At 44.9% G+C, this 19,938-nt stretch overlaps 2 protein-coding genes across 4 annotated transcripts in view; both read right to left on the reverse strand.

Annotated features, from left to right (window-relative positions):
- The window catches only part of LOC110076554 (tumor necrosis factor receptor superfamily member 6), a 36,360-nt gene extending 24,459 nt beyond the window's left edge, over positions 1-11,901 (reverse strand). The window contains exon 1 of one of the 3 annotated variants that reach the window (XM_078383851.1): positions 11,821-11,901. In XM_078383851.1, coding sequence (XP_078239977.1) covers positions 11,821-11,841 — 21 coding nt within the window. In that variant the 5' untranslated portion in view covers positions 11,842-11,901. Of the gene's footprint in view, positions 1-4,205; positions 4,535-4,571; positions 4,746-11,820 lie in introns of those variants that run through there. The other 2 variants (XM_072985677.2, XM_072985676.2) reach the window with 2 other exon arrangements.
- On the reverse strand, positions 11,075-16,426 carry LOC110076555 (uncharacterized). The gene is made up of 2 exons (XM_020788799.3): positions 15,957-16,426; positions 11,075-12,069 (listed from the first exon to the last, which is right to left on the reverse strand). The coding sequence occupies exons 1-2, from the start codon at positions 16,285-16,287 to the stop codon at positions 11,471-11,473; spliced, it is 930 nt and encodes a 309-aa protein (XP_020644458.3). The 5' UTR covers positions 16,288-16,426; the 3' UTR covers positions 11,075-11,470.
- Positions 16,427-19,938: the final 3,512 nt, after the last annotated feature.

Genomic DNA, 19,938 nt, shown 5'->3' on the forward strand with positions numbered 1-19,938 from the left:
ATTAAGCCATGCTACAAATATGATTAGGGACGTGGTGGCGCTGCAGGCTAAACCGCAGAAGCCTTTGTGTGCTGCAGGGTCAGAAGACCAACAATCGTAAGATCGAATCCACGTGACGGAGTGAGCTCCCGTCGCTTTGTCCCAGCTCCTCACCAACCTAGCAGTTCGAAAGCATGTAAATACGAGTAGATAAATAGGTACCATCTCAATGGGAAGGTAAACAGCGTTCCGTGTATAGCTGCGCTGGCCATGTGACAACGGAAACTGTCTTCAGACAAACGCTGGCTCTACGGCTTGGAAATGGGGATGAGCACCGCCCCCTAGAGTCAAACACGACTGACTAAAATGTTAAAGGGAACCTTTACCTTACAAATATGATTATTCTGGCAACAAGTTGTTTGCCCCTTCTAGCTCCTTGGCAAACTCAGGAAGTTTACTACTTCCTGACATCAGAAAAGTATTTGCAGTACTTTAGCCTGATTTAATGTTTTAACTTCTGTGCTCCTGGAGGGGAGATGTCCTATCAAAAATACAAATGTCCTTGTGAAAATGGCAATGAGAAAACTTGGGGGCACATTCTATAGCACTGTCCCTTCTGTCTTTGAATGGTTTTATTTTATCCTTTTTTTAAAAAGAGAGAAATGAACAGAGGAGTTTTATATTCCATTTCTCTTTTCAGATAAAGACCCTTTGATTTCTTATAAAATGGCCAGGTTTTGTGTAGCTGACAGTGCTTTTTGTAATTTTCTCCTAACCCAATGTTTTTTATTTTTCTACCACCAACAATATAAGATATTCTACACTGTATATAATATAGCATATTCCATTGTATTCATTGTTTCTCTGCTGACCCTTGATTTAGCAAATGTGCCTTACACGCTTTAGCTAAATCATGTTAGATAAAATGACAGGCAACAGAATTGAAGCCCTTCATCAGTCACATACCAGCTCAAATCCAATAATTTGTTTCCATGAGCAATGATGGAAGATTTGAGTAAAAAACATTTATGTGACAGAATGTGTAGCTACCGTGTTTTACATGAAATTAGAATTTTATTCCTATTCTAGCAAACTGTCCAATTTCATAACTGAATGATATTTAGGCTAAATTGTCTCCCAGCAATCAAAACTTTCACCCCATAACATATTAATTGGTTTGCTAGAAGGCAAAGTGAAGACACAAAGCTCTCTTCTTCTTGGCAGGAGAGGCAGTGCAGTCCCTATAGTGCTGCCTGTCCTCAATTATGGACTAGACAAGGGTGAAAATGCTGAGGTTGAATCCTGACAAGATAAAGACCTTCTTGTGGTTGTTGTGGGTTTTTCGGGCTCTTTGGCCGTGTTCTGAAGGTTGTTCTTCCTAACGTTTTGCCAGTCTCTGTGGCCAGCATCTCCAGAGGACAGCACTCTGTGCTCTGGTATACGTAGTTTGCTTGGGAGATCTTGTTAGGTGAGGATACTGATCATTTGGGGGGGGGGGCTTTGGCCTACTCTAGATGGGGTTACCCTCCCCAAGAAAGAAGAGGTTTGTCATTTGGGTGTGCTTCTGGACCTGGCTCTCTTGATAGAGAAACAAATCTCAGCCTTGGCCAGGTCTGCCTTTTTCCACCATAGGCAGATTGCACACCTGCAGTCCTACCCAGACAGGAAATCCCAGATAACACTAGTTCACACACTGGCAATCTTGAGAATTGACTATTGCGATTATCTCTGCATGGGGCAGCCCTTGAAGAAAGTATGGAAACTGCAGGAAGTACAAAATGCAGTAGTCAAGCTGATCTCAGGAACTTTGAGATACAATCATTTACCGGTCCTGGCTCACCCTGAATTGGCTGCTGGTTTGTTTCTGTACCAAATTTAAGGTACTAATGTTGACTATAAAGCCCTGAATGGTTGGGATCTCACTACCTGTCAGAAAACGTCTCCTTCATATCAATTTCTCATGCCACTTGCACCTTTCAGGTATGTTGCAGGTGGCCACCCCAAAGGGGGCTAAGAGGTCTACAACTAGGAGCTAGACCTTCTCTGTGTTCCCTTCAAATATTCAGGAAGCAAAGAAAATCAGAGGGGCATTTCAGGAAAAAACCCATAGCCGTCTGTCACTTATGCTTATTTTGGCCATTATATTTTGGAGTTTATAACTTTGTATATTGTGCATTGCCACCAGCTTGAGTTTTTAGGTGTGTTGTTCTTCTTTTGTATTATTTTCTTATATTATTATATCTGTGGATTGGGTGTTATGTGGTTATGCTCGTTATGTTTATTTTATAGGTGGAAAATGCCCAGAATAGTGGCAGTGCCACTACATGGTGCAAATAAAAACAAACAAACAAAGAGCTAGCAAAACAGACTGTGCTGCTTCAGCAGGAAGTCAGTCTCCTCTCTTTATTTATTTCTTACATTTTGATCCCACCTTTCCATTAACAAATAGCTCTCATGATGGCTTACAAAGGCCTTAAAAGAATAAAAACAGGTTGAACCAAACTTAACTTTAAAATATCACAGAAAAAAGTAAACCAATCTTACTGTAAAAAACATTACAATCAAGTAAATTCATTGCAACTATTAAAATCAACGATACCATTAAAAATAGCAGAGCAGGGCAGGTTAGACATCATAGTCTGGTCTAAAAAGAAGGTTTTTTTTATCCCTTCTTAAAAGTCAAGTAAAAACAGATCACAACACAGAAGGGAGTGATTTACACAGCCTGGCAGCCACACAGTAGAAGACTCTCTCCTATGTGGTTGTTAGGCAGGTCTCTGAAACTTTTAGGGCTGCTCTTAAAGATCTTAATGTCCAGACAGGCTCGTAACAAGGCAGCCAGGCCTGAAGTAGCCACATTCAAAGTATTTTAAGTAAAAGGATAAAACCAACATCTTGAATAGGGCTACAACTCCTTCTCCATTGAGGCCATATGATCAAAATATTGAGAAATGGTCAAGAACCTAGCTGTGGCATGTTGCATCGCCAACTGAAGATCTCAGACCCTCTTCAAAGGTAGTCTCATGTACAGCACATTGCAGTAACCAAGATATGATGTAACTAAGACATGGATGGCTGTTCCTAAACCAATTTTAAGCCTTCTATCCCAAACCCAGTTTAATTGAAAATGCAACCTGGTTAATCCTCAAAGTCCCTTGCCTAATGTCACCAGTCATAAATAAGAGTTGCTTTTGAAAATTTGGCCTTAAAATGGCTTAACGCCTACAGGAAAACTGAATCAGGCAGAGAAATAGCTTTGCTTTCATGGTTAGAGGCCAGGAAAAAAAAAAGGAAAAAAAATCCTGACAGTGGCATGCCTCCAGTCATCTCCAGTGCTTGAGTATTAAAGACAGCTTGGGAAGGGTACTTCTCCAAACTGTTTCAAGTACAGTACTCGCAAAACCTGCTTTGCACAGGCAACAACGGGACCAGAGAACTGTGGGCCTCAAGGTTCTCCAGATGTTACTGGTCTCGTTCCCCTCACCCTTAGCCAGCCTAGCCCTGAGTGAGACGTGATGGAAGCAGTCATGCACCAACTCCTGGAAGGCCCGCTGTTCCCCACCCTGGGCACTGGCATCTGTGGTGCAGCCTCTCTCTCCAAGCCCGGCCACCTCAGTTTTACAAGTCTTTGCCCGTTTTCAGCAGCCAAGTAACCAAACTAAACCAGACGCCGAGTTATCCATCGGTACAGAAGAAACTCTGAACGGAAGTCAGGAAAGTTTAGGCACACTTCTCCGCCTGCCTCCCCAGCGACTTCCGACTCCGACCCTCAGAAATAAAAAACAACAACAACAGGTTATGGCGGCCATTCGACGTGTAGTAGGATCACACGACGTTTCCCGCGCGCTTGGGAGCGAACCGTTCCCGGCCCTTCGCCGTGGGAAGGCATTCCTGCCCCTCCAGAAAGGCCCGCCCCAGCAAGTGCACTGGCAAGGCGAGAGGCAAACTCTGCTTGGCAAACAACGCGGGCCCTCCTGGCACCTTAAGACGAGGAGACCGCGCATTCCACCGTGCAGCGAGACCGCTCGCGCCGAAGAATCAATGACTTGGGGGGGGGGGGGGCGAAAGAAGGCTTCAGGACCGCGCGCGCGCTCCTCCCGGGCCGGCCTGGAATTCCCCTCGTCCCTCCCCCTCCCCCTCCCCCCCCCGGTTGTCTGCTTCAAGCTACCGCCGTCCCTAACCCCCCCCCGCAGCCCAGCCTTCAATCTCCGCTCCTCTTCCCTCACCTTTGCCAGCCAGCAAGCACAAAATGCCAGCCAAAGCGCCAGCACCATCGTAAACCGGCGCTCTAGGATCGCGCCAGTCCGCTTCACTTTTTCACCGCCGAGACTTCACGTCCTGGGAGCGAGGCAGGAGTTTCTGGCCGGCTCCGAAGAGTCCTGAGCCGCGATTTCTTTCCTCTCCAGCCCAAACTCGCGATAAAAGTGGAAAACAAGAAAGGCCCCTCGACCCACCACGCCGAAATCAGGAGCCGCGGCAATTTCTCCGGCAAGAAGCGGGGCGGGAGAAGGGGCTTGTGCCTTTCCTGAGATTTACGAGTTCTGCGAAGTTTCTCAACTTTCTATAAAGCCCGGCCCACTACACATCCCTACCTTGTTGACGTCAGCCTCACGCATACCTCCCCTCAACACTTCCTATACGTCTTTGAAAGGCGCCGCTCTGAGCTCTGCAGAATGAGGCACACCCTCGGGCGAAGAAAAGAAAGAAAGAAAGAAAAAGCAAGTGGTTGCAGATTTTCAGCCTAAACAGCAATGCAAAGCGGGCTGCTTACCTACCGCCCCATAGCGGTGACCGCTCTCATTGGGCGCTTTGGAGTTTTAACTCTGCAGGCTGCGCCCCCCTGAGCAAGCGGGGCACTCACTTGACCCACCTCAGAAGGATGGAAGGCTGCGTCCTCTTCCAGAGGGCTGCTTGAAGCCCTGGGGATCAAACTGAGGTCGTGAGCAGAGCCTCGTGCCCAGCATATCATGGCAGTCCTGGTTAAATCAGGAGGCTGGATGTGGTTGAGAGGAAACAGACCTGTCTTGGCCATCGGTTAAAATATCTGCTAAACAAATGGCAGGGAATTACCACCATCAGTACTTTCTGCACAGACAACATGGCAAACAATTTACAAGCCTTGTTTTTAAGACAGCTGCCCCTTTCTGCCCTCACCTTCCTTCTGGCCTCCAACAGTCCCACACAGAGATGAAGGAGCAAGAGATTTTGTCTTATCTCAAGTCATCCCAGGTAACTGGATGGTGGGGAAAATCCTAGGTTCCTTAGGGATGCTGAAGCAGATCTCAGTTCCAGGGGTTCCTGGATGAGACAGATTGATCAGCCATTCTCAATGCAGGCCATACTGTATGCCCCCCCTGGGGGGGCTGGCACATTTGAAAGGGGCCATGGACTGAAACAGAAGTTTCTGAAAGATACTTGTTCACGTTGTATCCTTGTTTGACAGGGGGGCCTGGAACCTGAGAAGAGCTCCTAAAAGAGCTGAGGCCCAAACAAGATGGAGAATGGCCGGTCTAGACCTATTTCAATCTGGCTTCAGAGATAGCTTTGGTTGTCTTGATGGATAATGATCTGCACCAGGAACTGGACAGAGGGACTGTGTCTCTCCTGGTTCTGCTGGATCTATCAGTGGCTTTCAATACCATAAACGATGGTATCCTTCTGGCCCAGCGAGGGAAGGACTCAGAAGTGGGTGCTGGGGAACTCTTGTTGAACACCCTGGCTGCTGGACTGGGTTCTGTTTTGTCTTCTGTGGTGTTTAGCATCTATATGAAACTACTGGGAGAGGTTCTCTAGAGTTTTGGGATTCGATGTCTTCAGTATGCAGATGACACCCAATTATTATCTTTCCCATCTAAATCCAAGGAAGCTGTTTCAGCTCTAGATCAATGTCTGGTGTCAACCCAAAATTTAATCCAGACAAGACAGAGATGCTTCCGCTCAGTTGAAAGGCACATCAAGAAACAGAGATCCAGTCTGTGCTGCATTGGAATACCCTCCCTCTGAAAACACAGGTGCACAACTTGGGTGTGTTTCTAGACGCATCTCTGAGTTCCACTGCCCAGGTTTCAAATGTGGTCAGGAGTACTTTTACACAATTAAAACTAGGACACCAGTTGTGCCCGTTCCTGGAGAGGTCTGATCTGGCAGAGGTGACACGTGCCCAAGTTACATCCCAGCTGCATTACTGTAACACGCTCTACATGGGTCTGCCTTTGGAAAGTGTCCAGATATTTCACTGGGTGCAAAATGTGGCAGCCAGATTGTTAATCAGGGCCAGTCCATGTCAGGCACAGTTCAAAGTGCTGGCTTTGACCTATAAAGCCCTAAACAGCTTGAGTCCCAGGATCTCCCTCTATGTGCCTGCCCAGGATTGATTGATTGATTGAATATATTTTTAACTTGCCTTTCTCCTTAAAAAACCCCAACACAGCTTATAATAATTAAAATACTCTATTTAATGAATCCAATACCAAAAAATATAAGCAACGCCAAAACACATTAAATGCAATAAGAGAAAACAGTTCATTTAAAAAAACAACAACTTGATAGCCATTAGCTCAGGGAAAGCTTGCCTGAAGTGAAAGGTACCGTATTTGCCTGCTTAACAGAAGGATAGTAAAGATGGGGCCAATCTAGCCTCGTGTGGGAGTTCAAGAGTTTGGGAGCAGATCAGAGAAGGCCCTCCCCACTATACACACCTGTGAAGGTGGCGGGACTGAGAGGAAGGCCTCTCCTTAAGATCTTAACACTCAAGCAGGGGGATGTGGTTCTTGAGATAGTTTGGGCTCAAGCCATTTAGGGCTTTATATGTTAGAACCATCGGTTTGAATTGTGCCTGGAAATGGATCAGCAGCCTATGGAGGTGCTGTAACAGAGGGGTTGTGTGATCCCTGTGTTCATTCTCAGTAATCTGGATGCTGCATTTTGGACCACTGAAGCTTCTTGTCATTTTCCAAAGGCAGCCCCACATAGAGTGTGTTACAGTAATCCAGCTGGCATGTAACTAAGGTATGTGTCACCATGGAACAGGCACAGCTGGACACTATGCGAACGCACTCCTGGCCACAGCTGAAACCTGGGCATCCATACTCTGAGATGAATCCAGGAGTATCCCCAGGCTGCGCACCTGGAGTTTCAGGGGGATTGTCACCCCATCTAGCACAGCTGCATCCCTGTTCTCTGACTTGCTTTTCAATTTACCAGGAGCACCTCTGTCTTGTCTAGATTAAGTTTCCATTTACTTACCTCCATCCAGTTCATTACAGAAACCAGACACTGATGTAGAGCTGAAACCACTTCCTCAGATGGCAGGGAAAGATAGAGTTGGATGTCATCCGCATATTGGCAACCAGGAACCCCAAAACTCCAGACAATCTCTCCCAGTGGTTTCATGTAGATGTTAAATAAAAGAGAAGACAAAACCGAACCCTGAGAAACAGCACAGGCCAGCAGCCAGGGTGTTGCATGGACACCTCCCAGCACCACCTTCTGAATTCTCTCCCCCAGGAAGGACCTTAGCCTCTGTAAAACTGTGCCTCCAAGTCTCATCCCAGAAAGATACCATGGTCAATGGTATTGAAAGTTCCTGAGAGATCCAGAAGAACTAACAGGATCATACTCCCCTTCTCAAATTCCTGGCATAGGTCATTTACCAAGGCAACCAGAGCAGTCTCCATCCCATAACCAGGCCTGAATCCAGACTGAAATGTATCTAGATAATCAGTCTCATCCAGGAACCCCTGGAGCTGGGAAGCCATGATCCACTTTAACACCTTGCCTTAGAACGAAATACTAGAGACAGGTTGGTAATTATTCAGTATTGCAGGGGCTTTTTCAACAGTGGTCTTACCATTGCATCTTTTAGGCATGCTGTGCTCATACCCTGTTTCAAGGAGGCATTCACCACACCTCCTACCCACTCAACTAGTCCCTTTCTGGCAGCTTTTATAAGCTAGGACAGACATGGGTCCAGAAATGTGGCACCCTTTACCTTTCCAAGGGTTTTGTCGTCATCATGCTACAGAAACTGGAACTCATCCATGAACACAAGGCAAACAGGGGTTGTAGTTACATTGATAGGGCCAGTATCAACTGCAGCATCCAATTCAGAGTGGATTGAAGCAATTTTGTCTGCAAAGTGTCATGCAAATTCTTCACCATGAGCTACAATGTGGTCTGCATTCTGTTCCTGCAGGCCAGCATGTAGTAGGTCCTCCATTGGGTGACTCTGTGCAGATGCAATGATGGCAGAAAAGAATGACTTCTTTGCTACTGCTGCAGTCATGGAACGGGCGTTCCAATGGATCCTAGCCTGTGTCCGGTCAGATTCATTCCAAGTTTTCCACCATTGTTGCTCATGTCTGTGTCCTGCTTCTTTCACTGTCACCAGCTCCCTGGTAAACCAGGCAGCCAGTTTGGCTCTCCTTTGTGGGAGGAGACATTTAGGAGTAATCCTGTCAATGGCTTTTGCCATTTCCCCATTCCAGAGATCAACCAGGGCTTCAACAGAATCACTTGCCAAGGTAATAGGAAACTCCTCAAAAGCTGTCAGAAAACCAGTTGGATCCATCAGCCTTCTGGGATGAATCATCTTAGTCTCTCCCCCATTCCTGCAAAGCCTCTGAGTTCTTCTGAGTCTAAACGTCACCAGATAATGGTCTGTCCATGACACTGGAACTGCAGAGATTTCCTCCACACCCAGATTATCAGTATCTATTCCAGTTCCGAAAGCCAGGTGTAAAGGGCGCCCAACAACATGGGTGGGAGCAGATACCATGTGGGATAGGCCCATGGTTGTCATGGTAGCCCTGAGACACTTCTGCCAGAGCTGCCTTGGCATGGATGCTGAGGTCTTTCAGTACAGCAAACAGAGGGGACTCCAAACACTCCAATCCCGAGACCAGTTCAGTGAGTTCAGGAAGGGAGACTGTCGATATTAAGACATGGGCGCTTCGGATTAGTCTCTTGGGAGGTACGAACACAAAGCTTGCCACCATCGGTGCCACAGTGGTTCATTCTCACCCCACAGAACCAGCCCTGTCCACTCACCAGGCTCCTCGCAGCATGCACATCCGATGGCAGTGACATAGTGGTTGGCTGAGGGGAGAGGTGGGGCAGTGGCTGTGGGACTGTGTCTGAGATTGGCATGGTGCTGTTGCTGTCGGACACACAGGCCGTGAGGAACCTGGTGAGTGGACCAGGCTGGTTCTCTGGGGTGCAAAGGGACCACTGTGGCACCTGTGGTGCCAAGCTTTGTGTTCGTACACCCAGGATATGCATACAAACTTCCATGTCTAGTTAAGATCATCAGGGGAGTCCTTTCTCTTGGTCCCACCACCCTTACAGGTGTGCTTGATGGGGATATGGGAAAGGGCCTTCCCTGTTGCTGCTCTCAGACTCTGGAACTCCAGGCTGGCCCATTTCTGCTGTCCTTCTGCAAGCAGCAAAGACTGTGCTCTTCTAGCAGGCTTTCCCTGAGTGACTGGCTATTTGTGAGGGGTTTTCAAAAGTGCATTGTCATGACTTGTGTTTTGTGCTCTCTTGTTTTTAAAGGTGTTTTAGTATTGATTTTATCACTTTTAATAGAATATTTGTTTAATTCTTTTTAAGCATTTGTATTGTTAATGTTCTTAGCTTTTGCCTTTTTAATGATGTTAGCCATCTTGGGTACTCTTTTAAGAGAAAGGCAGGGCAATTTTTAATAAATAAATAAAGGATGGGGAAAATCCTCATGGCAGGTAATACAAGCATCTCCAAACCACAAATAAAGCCTTTTGGGGATCTCCAGACATTTTGCACTTCAACTTTCAGAAGACTCAGCCCACATGGCCAGTTGGGCAAGGATTATGGGAGTTGTGATCCAAACATCTGGAAGGCCAATTTGTCACCCCTGTTTCAGCAGGAGGTGACAGAGAGTAAGAGGTGACAGAAATATGGTCAGAATCCTGAATATATCTTTTAAGGACTATCATGTACTGACAAAGAGAACTATTACAATAACCAGTGCAAAGAAATAGAAGAGTACATTAAAACGGGGGGGGGGGGGAGAGACATTTCTTCCATAAAAGCCAAGAAGTCACAGGGGAATTTAAACGTAGAATAAAGAACAATAGGAAAATGTATTATCTGACCAGAACATGATAAAAGACACAAAAAGTATACTGAAGAACTGTGCAGAAGTGATGCAATGATGGCAGATTCTTCTGCAAGAATGATTTCATGAAGAACATGCAATATTAGAAAGTGCAGTGAAAGCCACTCTCAAAGTATTTGGAATAAATAAATCACTAAGGGTTAATGGGATACAAATAGAACTAATCTGAGCTATAGAGACTGAATCCATCAAAATCTGAACAAGAATACTCTTAACAAATATGGAAAGCAAATCAATTACCTGCAGACTGGAAATGTTGAATATATATTTCAATCTAAAAAAAAAGCGGTGACGTTTACCCACGTGGCCCCTGCCTGCTTCACCACAGAAGGAGCTCACGCTACGCCTTCTGACCACTTGAGACTTTTCTTCTTTTCCTCGCTGCCACCAGTGGATTTTCTTTTATCCACAATACCAATAACTGTAGACAACCACTTGTCTGATTACTGCCAATAAAAATTATTTATTTATTAAGGTGTATTAAGTTGTTCAGGATCACAGATGTTCTTTTATTTAATGCTTACAATCAAATCATTCAAGTGTCAGATAGATAATGTTCTGCATAAATAATCACCACTTAGTATATGTAGTGATCTTACCCAGCTTATTACTATTAATTAGCTCTTACCACCATCTCCCTGACTATATATCTCTTTCTCTGCAATTTCCCTCCACCACCATCAACTTCCCTCTCTTTCACCCGCTTGCCAAGTGCCTTATATCTGGTGACTCCACCCCTTCACTCCTCTCATAGGCTCATGTAAACGAGACCCTGAATGTGATTGACAGGAGTGATGTGGGGCGACCGCCACAAAAGCCAAAGAGTGTAGTAACTATAGAATCATTGCATTAATTTCCCATTCAAGCAAACTGATGCTCAAGGGTTTGCACTGTTGGTACTTTGCTCTCCGAACCCCGGAATAAAGACGCGAGACAAAGATATGGGTTAAATACGGGCCACACTTTATTGAATTAAATTCCAATTCAAATTTGCCATCCTTTGGCAAAAGGAGGGGGCCCGCTGCAGTGTGGAAACAGGGTATTGAAATACCCCTTAACAACAATGGGTGAGTCCCTGGCCCCAGGTCCCAGCGGTCTTAAAGACAGCAGGAACCTGGCCGGCTGCTAATAAACACCCCCAGACCTCAGGCCATCTTTACTCCATGACTGTTGGTCCAGAAGTGGCCTAGTGCATCTTCCCACCACAGGCACTGTAATCGCACGATCCACAGTGCCGGCAGGTCGGATGCACTGTTGGCTTACCTGAAATTACAGTGGGACACACTGAAAATACCTGTTTTTTCCGCACTAACCACCACAGCATAGGGACTAGCCACACTATGTCCCATGACTGTCACCGAGTTGCTTGAGCTCGACAAGAAGGCCCCCTTTGATGTCTTCCAAGAAGACATCCAAGCCCAAATCAGAAAGGTGGACTCCGTCTTTTCTAAAAAATTCGGACTTATTCATTTGGATCCTTTGGTGACCTATCACCGATCCTAGGCCACTGCAGACAAATCTGCATACTTCTCTGTTAACGCGCCGCCGGGCCGTGTTAACATTGCAAATATTCCTGGCGCCTTCCCAGGCTAACCGAGGAATGATTGTGGACCACACAATCCGCATAGTAGGATACTTGGCATTCAACCATTTAAGGTTGCGAATAATGTCCAGGATCAACGCCTTACCAGTAAGTTTGGGCAAATCATCGCCTCCAAGGTGCACTACCAACACGTCTGGTGGAAACTGGCCGAATGCCGCCAACCTGCACAACTGGTTCCACTGCATGTCACACAGCCCTTTCCAGGTGATGTGCGCATGGGCTCCGAGCCCCAAATCGCTCCCCCATGAGGATGTGGCAGCATAACGCTCTGCCCAATGTATGTAGCTGTGACCGATGATCACAATGTGCCTTCGTCTTCCGGACCCTAGAGGACCTATAAAGACACAAGATCAGGCCCCTGCTTACACATTAGGTAGGGTTCTTATATATCTTTGATAACTTGAAGATGACCACTGGCCTAATCGCTTAATGTCCTCAGAGCTATAACCCAGGGCTGCTGCAGTGGAAGCCGCACCAATCCTAAACGAATGGATACCAAACCTTCTGCCCATAACACCTAAGCTAAGTCTGTCAACTTCCAAAACCGACATTTAGTCAGAGGTGACTTATCAGCATGCTGAAAGAAATATCCTGCCTCTTGTCCTCTGACTTCTAAATATGCTTGTGTGGCTTTAACTGGGCATATAGGCTCTATATTGCATTGCCCAAGGACAATTTGCTTACCCTTGCCTGTTTGATCAGCCTTGGATCGCCTAATCAAAATTTGTACTTTTCCCTCATGGACTTTAACATTCTGCTATTGTAGGGCTAGTCTGGATCTGTCTGCTTTTACCCCCAGCTACCAGTTCACTGATTCTGAGGGCACCGAATAAGGCAATAAGGGAAGCTGCTTCAAATAATATTTTTTCATATTTGTCCCTACAAAGGAGCGTCCATTTCTTACATATGTGCTCCAGTAAGGGAGGGTAAATAGGTGTCCTAGTGTCCAGCATTCTCCCCCTTTCTTTGAACCATCCCTCTAACATTTTCCTTATTCAATAGTCCCCTGAAAAATCCCTATAGCCATTTATTTTTGCGTGGAATACCAAGGCCGACAGCTTACCTTGGATAGTGCCTGACACCAGCCCTTTTCTGCTAAGGTATACTATAAGCTGCTGTAAATGCTCAATTGGTGCCAGCCAAACCAGCTCCAGGTTGACCATCTTCCTAAAGTCCTGAAATTCTATACTCACGGCTAAGCCTTTCTTGTCCTTGGTGCCAGGGCCAAACCTATTGCTCTGGATGCATCTTCACACCAATTTGCCAGACCTCCCTGAGCCATTCAATCTGTTGGTGTGATAGAGCATCAGCTATCCTATTGTCTAATCCTGGAACATGCTGGGCATGCACCAATATGTTAAACTGCAGCGCCCATAATATAAAGGCCCTGACCAATGTCATGACCCGTTCTGAGTGGACATAAGGTTGTTTATGATATAAATGACCGCTTGGTTGTCACACTGAATTTGACCATTCCTTTGCCCAGAGCCATAATGCACCCACAACTGGGAAAAATTCCAAAAAGGTCAGGTCCCTTGTGATGCCTTTCTGATGCCATTCTTCTGGCCATATGCCTGAACACCATCTACCTCGGAAATAAATTCTGAATCCTAATGATCCAGCAGCGTCCAAGTGCACTTGAAAATCTGCTCTCAAACCTATTTCATTTCTCCAAAAGGAAATCCTGTTGAATTTCTCTAGGAATTGACTACATACTAGATCTTCCCTCATACCTCATGTTACCCTGGTTCTGTGCATTGGTCAGTGAAGACCTTTCATAGCACCACACAGGTGCTGGAGAAATGCACGTCCTGGTGCCACTACTCTACAGGCAAAGTTCAAGTGCCCGACTATTTCCTGTAGCTCCTTAAGTGATACCTTTTTCTTACATAATAAAGACTCGATCCTAAACCTAAGGTCCACCAATTTACTGTATTATGAGGTAGCCTCAAAGTTTGCTGTGTCATGTCAAGCTCTATACCTAGAAAGGTGAGGGATGTGGCTGGTCCCTCTGTCTTTTATTTGGCAAGGGGCAGCCCCAGCTCTTTTGCCAATATCTGAAAGGTATCCAAAAAAATGTGCATTTAACTGAATTCCTTTTCCCACAGAAAAGGAAGTTGTCAAGGTAATGGGCCGTAGCATTACAGCAAACCCTATGCCTAATCTTCCATTCTATAGATGTACTAAATTTTTCAAAAGCAGTGCACGACATTGAGCAGCCCATGGGTAAATCCCTGTCTATGTAAAATGAACCTTGAAACTGAAAACTCAACAAGTTGAAATGAAGGGGATGAATTGGCAAAATTCTAAACACTGATTTAATATCACATTCCACCAGTTCAGCCCCCACGCCGCACCTCCTAATCATATTCACCGCCTCGTCGAATGAAGCGTACCTAACGGTGCAAATTTCCGGGGTAATGGCGTCATAAACTGACGTCCCCTCTGAAAAGAACAAGTGGTGGTCTTAACCAGAACTTACGCTGGGCCTTTTTAGGCACTATGCCTAAAGGAGAAACCCTCAGGTTCTCAATGGGTGGTGTTGGGAATGGTCCAAGGACCCTACCCTCCTTGACTTTCTTATCGATCTTATTCTGAACAATACTTTCCATGCCAGATATTGATTGGAGGTTCCAGGTAATAAACACTTTGCATTCTCCTTCTGCCGGGATTCTGAACCCATATCTAAAGCTGTCCAACAAATATCTGGCATCTTCTTTACAAGGGTAAATACTTAACCATTCTTCTAAAACCCTAACCTTAATTGGCTAGGTCCCTTTTCCAGGTGTACCCCCGCCACTGTTAGGCTTTTTGCCGCCTCCTGTACCCTTGTTCTGATGCTGGGCACCTGCTTTGAAGCATGATGAATTTGAGTGGTGCCCTCCACAGGTAATGCACTCATGCCTAAATCTACATGGCTTCCTTGTGCAAAATCCCCTGGAATTGTATTCAAAGCAAGGCATGCAAGGTTGAACCACCTGCCCCGCACCAGGGCAGGAAATTTGAAGTGGCAATTTTTCTATTCAAATGACCACTATCAAATCTGTCGCCAGTGTTTGGCCTGGCGACCATGTGCTGAAGCCACAAACCCGGTTGGGGCTCATCCCAGCGCATGTTTGGATGGATAGCACTCCGCATGCAGAACGCTTGGTCATATTGAAGCCATGCCTGGCCTGCAAAGTCTCTATACATAATATCTAATTATTGAAAGAGGGCTTGAGTCCTCCAAGGCTGGGCTTTAACTATAACTCCTACATATATCAGAAACCCAGGAAGCCAGTTGGCCCATGTCTTATCTGGCTTTTTCCTTCTGCGCTTTTCTTTCTCTTTTTTATCTTGTTTGTCTAGATCTTTCTTCTCAACGTTCTTGTTAAGCAGGTCGAATACATCTACATATTTGCTTTTTTAGATTTTTTCCTTTGTAGCCGGGGTTAGGTGATTCCCCTAGGGGCATGGAGTAGTCTCCATATGGTAAGGCCCCTATTGGGACTATTATACAGTGGGGTCTTGACTTGAGAACTTAATCCGTATTGGAAGGCGGTTCTCAAGTCAAAAAGTTCTCAAGTCAAATCTGCATTTCCCATAGGAATGCATTGAAAACCATTTAATCCGTATCTGCTCTTTTCCGTCCATAGAAACTAATGGGAAGCTGCTTTTTTTTCTTAGGTCAAGAAAGGTTCAGGGAAGGCAGGGAAAATACAGTCCAGGCAGTACCAGGCAGTCCGAAGACTGTCTCCCAGTCCACTCTCTAAACGCTGGGAGGAGTGAGGAAGCAGACAGGCACCCTTTTCACTGGCCAAAAGTTAACTGAAAGTTCACTTTTTGCACTTTCCCTGCCTTCCACGTGGGTTTTTTTTTTCAGTTCTTAACTCAAATCTAAGTACTTAAGTCAAGTCAATATTTTCCTATGAGAGCGGTTCTTAAGTCAAAATGTTCTTAACTCAAGCCGTTCTTAAGACCCCACTGTAGCTTGTGTTGGGCACCGATGGATACTGCCATACCCCTGCATTAGCTACATTGTCTGGTTGTGCCAGTGGGGGAAGGGAAACATGGGTATGCCCCAACTGCCGAATTGAGGGTTGGTGCATGGCCAGGCAGCGTTGGCTAGCCCTGTATTCAGTGTGTTGTATGGTGTGTATGCTGTATAACTGTATGGACCACCACCGGCCCAAGGCCAGGCGGGGAGAGGTGTATGGCTTCCTGGTGCCATTGTTAACTCACCAGATGAAGTCGTAGCCCTGCAAGGTTCCTCCACCATATATGGTTTGTCCACAGTGACCTCCTCCACCTCATCCTGTCCTTCCTGGCAAGCTGACGTTGATTCAGACGCCCCGGATGACCTCTTTTCTGTGCTTCGTGACCTTGGAGTCGATGAGGTCCCATCAGCATCTCGCTTGGCAGAAACATCTGGGATCTGTTCAGAGTCAAGGGCAGCAAACCTGTCCATTAGATCCTGTGCCACTGCTTTTAATTTAGCCTTCCGCTGGCTCTTAGTCTCGCTGGCAGATCTGCATGGTTGAACCTCGCTTGGTTGGGGAGCCTGCCTTGCCATCTATTGGGCCCCTAAAGCCGAGATTTTCTCCTGCAATTCCTGTCACACCAGCCAGAATTCCTCATCTGAGGAGGATTGCGGGGGAGACACCTGAGGGGCTGGCCTTTTCTTGGCTGGTTGTTTCCCCTTCCTGTTGCCCTGTCCCTTTCTCAATGCCATTGCTACCCTGTGCTATATGTTAATTAAGAGGAAGGAATAGCTCAAAAATCCAGGTGGAAGCGTAACAGAGCCTGGATGCTAATTAACCACTATTTCCTGGCAAAACTGCTGTGTTATTACTTATGTGCCTTAACTGACAACTTTTAGTTTGCACCAAAGTGTTTACGCTTGAGACCAGAGAGGGTCTAACCAACCACCCTTCAAAAAAGAGCCTTGGTTAAAGTACCCTTTAATCAAATGCTCCCTATAATCAGTGCCTATTTATCACTTATCAATTGATTAATTAGACTATTAATCAAATCAATATTAGACTTAATCAACTACTCAATTAACTAAAATCAATGAATTTACCCGTTAATTATTATCAGCTAATTTATATTTATAAATAATTAATTAGCTTATTAAAATATCCCACTGATTAATGCACCTTATTGAATAAATTAAATAAGTAATTTATTAATTGATTTAATTTTAAAATTTTTATCAAATATTATAATTTATTTATATCTCTATCTATTTAATTTATTATAGTATTTTTTATTTTAATACCTATTTATATCTTTCTTTTTTTAAAAACGTATTGCGCACTTGGCTATTCGACCCTCCGGTCCACTAGCCTCCGAAGCCTTCTGACCATTAAGATTTGAAGAGGGGGAAACGTTCCCACACAATTTACTTCTATAGGAAAAAGGATGGGGGGTGCCCGTCAAACGCGGAGGCAAACAAAACCGGGCACCGCTCCGAAGTTAAACTTACTCCTGCTAGATAGCACCACCGAATCCCCTTCTTATCCTTTTTCCTATCCTTTCCTTCCTTCTCCAAAATTTAATATTAATTAAATGAATCATTGTTTAAACTCTTGTATTATTTATAATTATTATTATTCTTTTCTTTCTTTTTTCTTTTAAACCCTTTGGGACTAAGCAAGCCGCTGTTTTCCCCCTTCACTTCTGCTTTTAAAACAAATCAATTGAACAGTAAAAGTAACCAGTAATAAATAATTAATAAGTCAAAGGAGGCCCTGGGAGGGAGCCGATGCTACCCTCCCAACCTTCGGAAACTCCTTGCGGCAAAGCGTGGCTGGCAGGAGCCACTGCACAGAAAACAAAATCTTGTGGTGCTTTAGTGTTCCTGACTTATTGACAACCCTGATCTGATGCCACCGAACCTGATGTGGTGACTATATGCCTGTGTGAGGACAGATACAGCAAAGTTTGCTGAAGAAAACCTCTACAGATCATCCAGTTGGAAAGACAGCAGCTACCACTGTTAATAACCATATACAGTAAACTGAGTGCATGTAGAAGAAATAATTGAATTGAAAATCAAAAACGTAAAACCAAAAAGTAACTGGGAGGAAGAGGAAAGAACCCAATGATATTAAAGAAATACCTAAACTATTTCCAAATTCCTTTCCTCAGCTTGCTGCCCAAAACATTTAACTTCCGGAAAACAGTGGGATTTCCATCCAAAACAAAATGTTTCATTTCATCAGATCTTAATAAATACATGTTTCTAATTTAAAAGTAAATGTAACTGAGAAATACCAGTTTTGGAAGAGGTAGTCCTGTCAGTCTGTGCAAGCATATCAAGCAAAATCCAAAGAAACAAAACAAAAAGACAAAAATGTGCGGCATCTTCAAAACTAACCATTATATTTTAATGTAAGCTTTCGTAGACACGTCCACTTCATCAGACATTAAGAGACAGAATGAAATGTATATGAAATATCAGTTTCACATTGGTTATATGCAGTAAATTTTTTTGCTTTACAATCATGTCAAAACACTTCAGGAAGACAGAAAACAGACACCAGGTCTGAGAAGAGATGAGGAGGGGACAGGAGGGGTGGTTTGAAGATGCAATAAACCTCAAGAGGGAAAAGAAAATGAAAAATGTTAGCAGAGGAATCCTGTGTATTAATGTAGGGAATAATATAGACAGGTTTACCTTAGAGGCTTGTGATGAGAGATGGGCATGGTAGTAGTGAAGAAAATGACAGTGGAAGAATGTAGAAGTGCTACATTTGGTAATGGCTTAAGGAACTTAGGCTTATATTCAATCCATTTCTATGGGTGTTCATCATGTGTGAACATTTTATTTCAGCTATTTCCCTCTGTCTTCTTGACTTGTAATGATCTTGGTCTAAAATGGTGACTTTTAAATCTTCCACAGAGCAACCTGGTAGATGGAAATGGTTGGAGATAGCTTTCTGTGTATTGTGGTTAATAACGTCAAACTTGTGGCCGTTGATCCATTTCCATAGACATTGTCCTGTTTGTCCTATATAGTGTGCAGAATGGCATTGCTAGCAAAAGATTTTATATATATATATATATATAATTTATATCCCACCCATCTAGACCAAAGTCTACTCTGGGCTGCTAGCACTCAAGAATAATAAAATAAAATAAAACAACATTAATACAATTGAAGATAGCAAATAAATTAGGTATTGACAGGAGGGAAGGCCTGCCTAAAGAGCCAGGTCTTGAGTTGGCTCTTAAAAACACCCAGCAAGGGAGCCAGACAAATTCCTGGGGATTGTTTCAGAGGTGAGGGGCCACTGCCGAGAAGGCCCGCTTTCTTGTTCTTTCTTTCTCTTCGGGCCTTTCGGCGTTAGGCCGCCCATCTTGACTAAAGCGAGTGATTCAGGTAGATCTAGGTGGGAGGAGGCATTCCACCAGATATCGAGGTCCTAAACCATTTAGGGCTTTATATGTCATCATTAGTATTTTGAAATCAATGTGGAAATGAATGGGCAGCCAATGCAGGGCAGCCAGAGTAGGGGAGATATGTTGATGTTTTCTCACCCCAATAAGAAGTCTGGCCACCGCGTTCTGCACAATTTGAAGCTTCTGCATCAATCTCAAAGGTAACCCCATGTATAGCACATTAGAGTAGTTTAATATTGAGACTACAAGTGCATGGACCACAGTGGTGAGGGGCCTCCACATCAAGATAGAAATGCAGCTGGGCAATCCACTGAAGATGGAAATAGGCGGTATGGACCACTGACAGTACCTGGGTCTCCATGGTAAGCACCAGGTCAAGATGGACCCCCAGACTGCGAACTGAATTATTTGTGGTGACAGTCACACACCCCCAAAAGAGAAGGAGTTCCCCAAACCACTGACATCAGGGCCACCCACCCTCAGGACCTCCATCTCGTCTGGGTTCAGCCTCAGACCATTCACCTGCATCCATTTCAATACGGCCTCCAGACAGTGCTGAAGAGACCAAATAGCATCCAGTTATTGCAGAAAAGGAGATGCAGAGCTGGGTGTCATCAGCAAAGATGCTGTAAGAACATATTAGTAGAGGAGCAAGTGAAGCTGCTTTTGATATTGTGTCCGATTGTTAGATCCCGTGATTGTGTTGCCAGAAGAGATGTGTGGGCAGAGTTGGCATCTGGGTATGTGGCAGGGTGTAATCCCCATCTGTATTGTTGTTTTGTGGTCCATTCTGTGTTGGCATTTGCTTGAGGCTGGG

This window comes from Pogona vitticeps, chromosome 1 (genome assembly GCF_051106095.1).
Source record: "Pogona vitticeps strain Pit_001003342236 chromosome 1, PviZW2.1, whole genome shotgun sequence".
In the NCBI taxonomy this organism is placed as follows: Eukaryota; Metazoa; Chordata; class Lepidosauria; order Squamata; family Agamidae; genus Pogona; species Pogona vitticeps.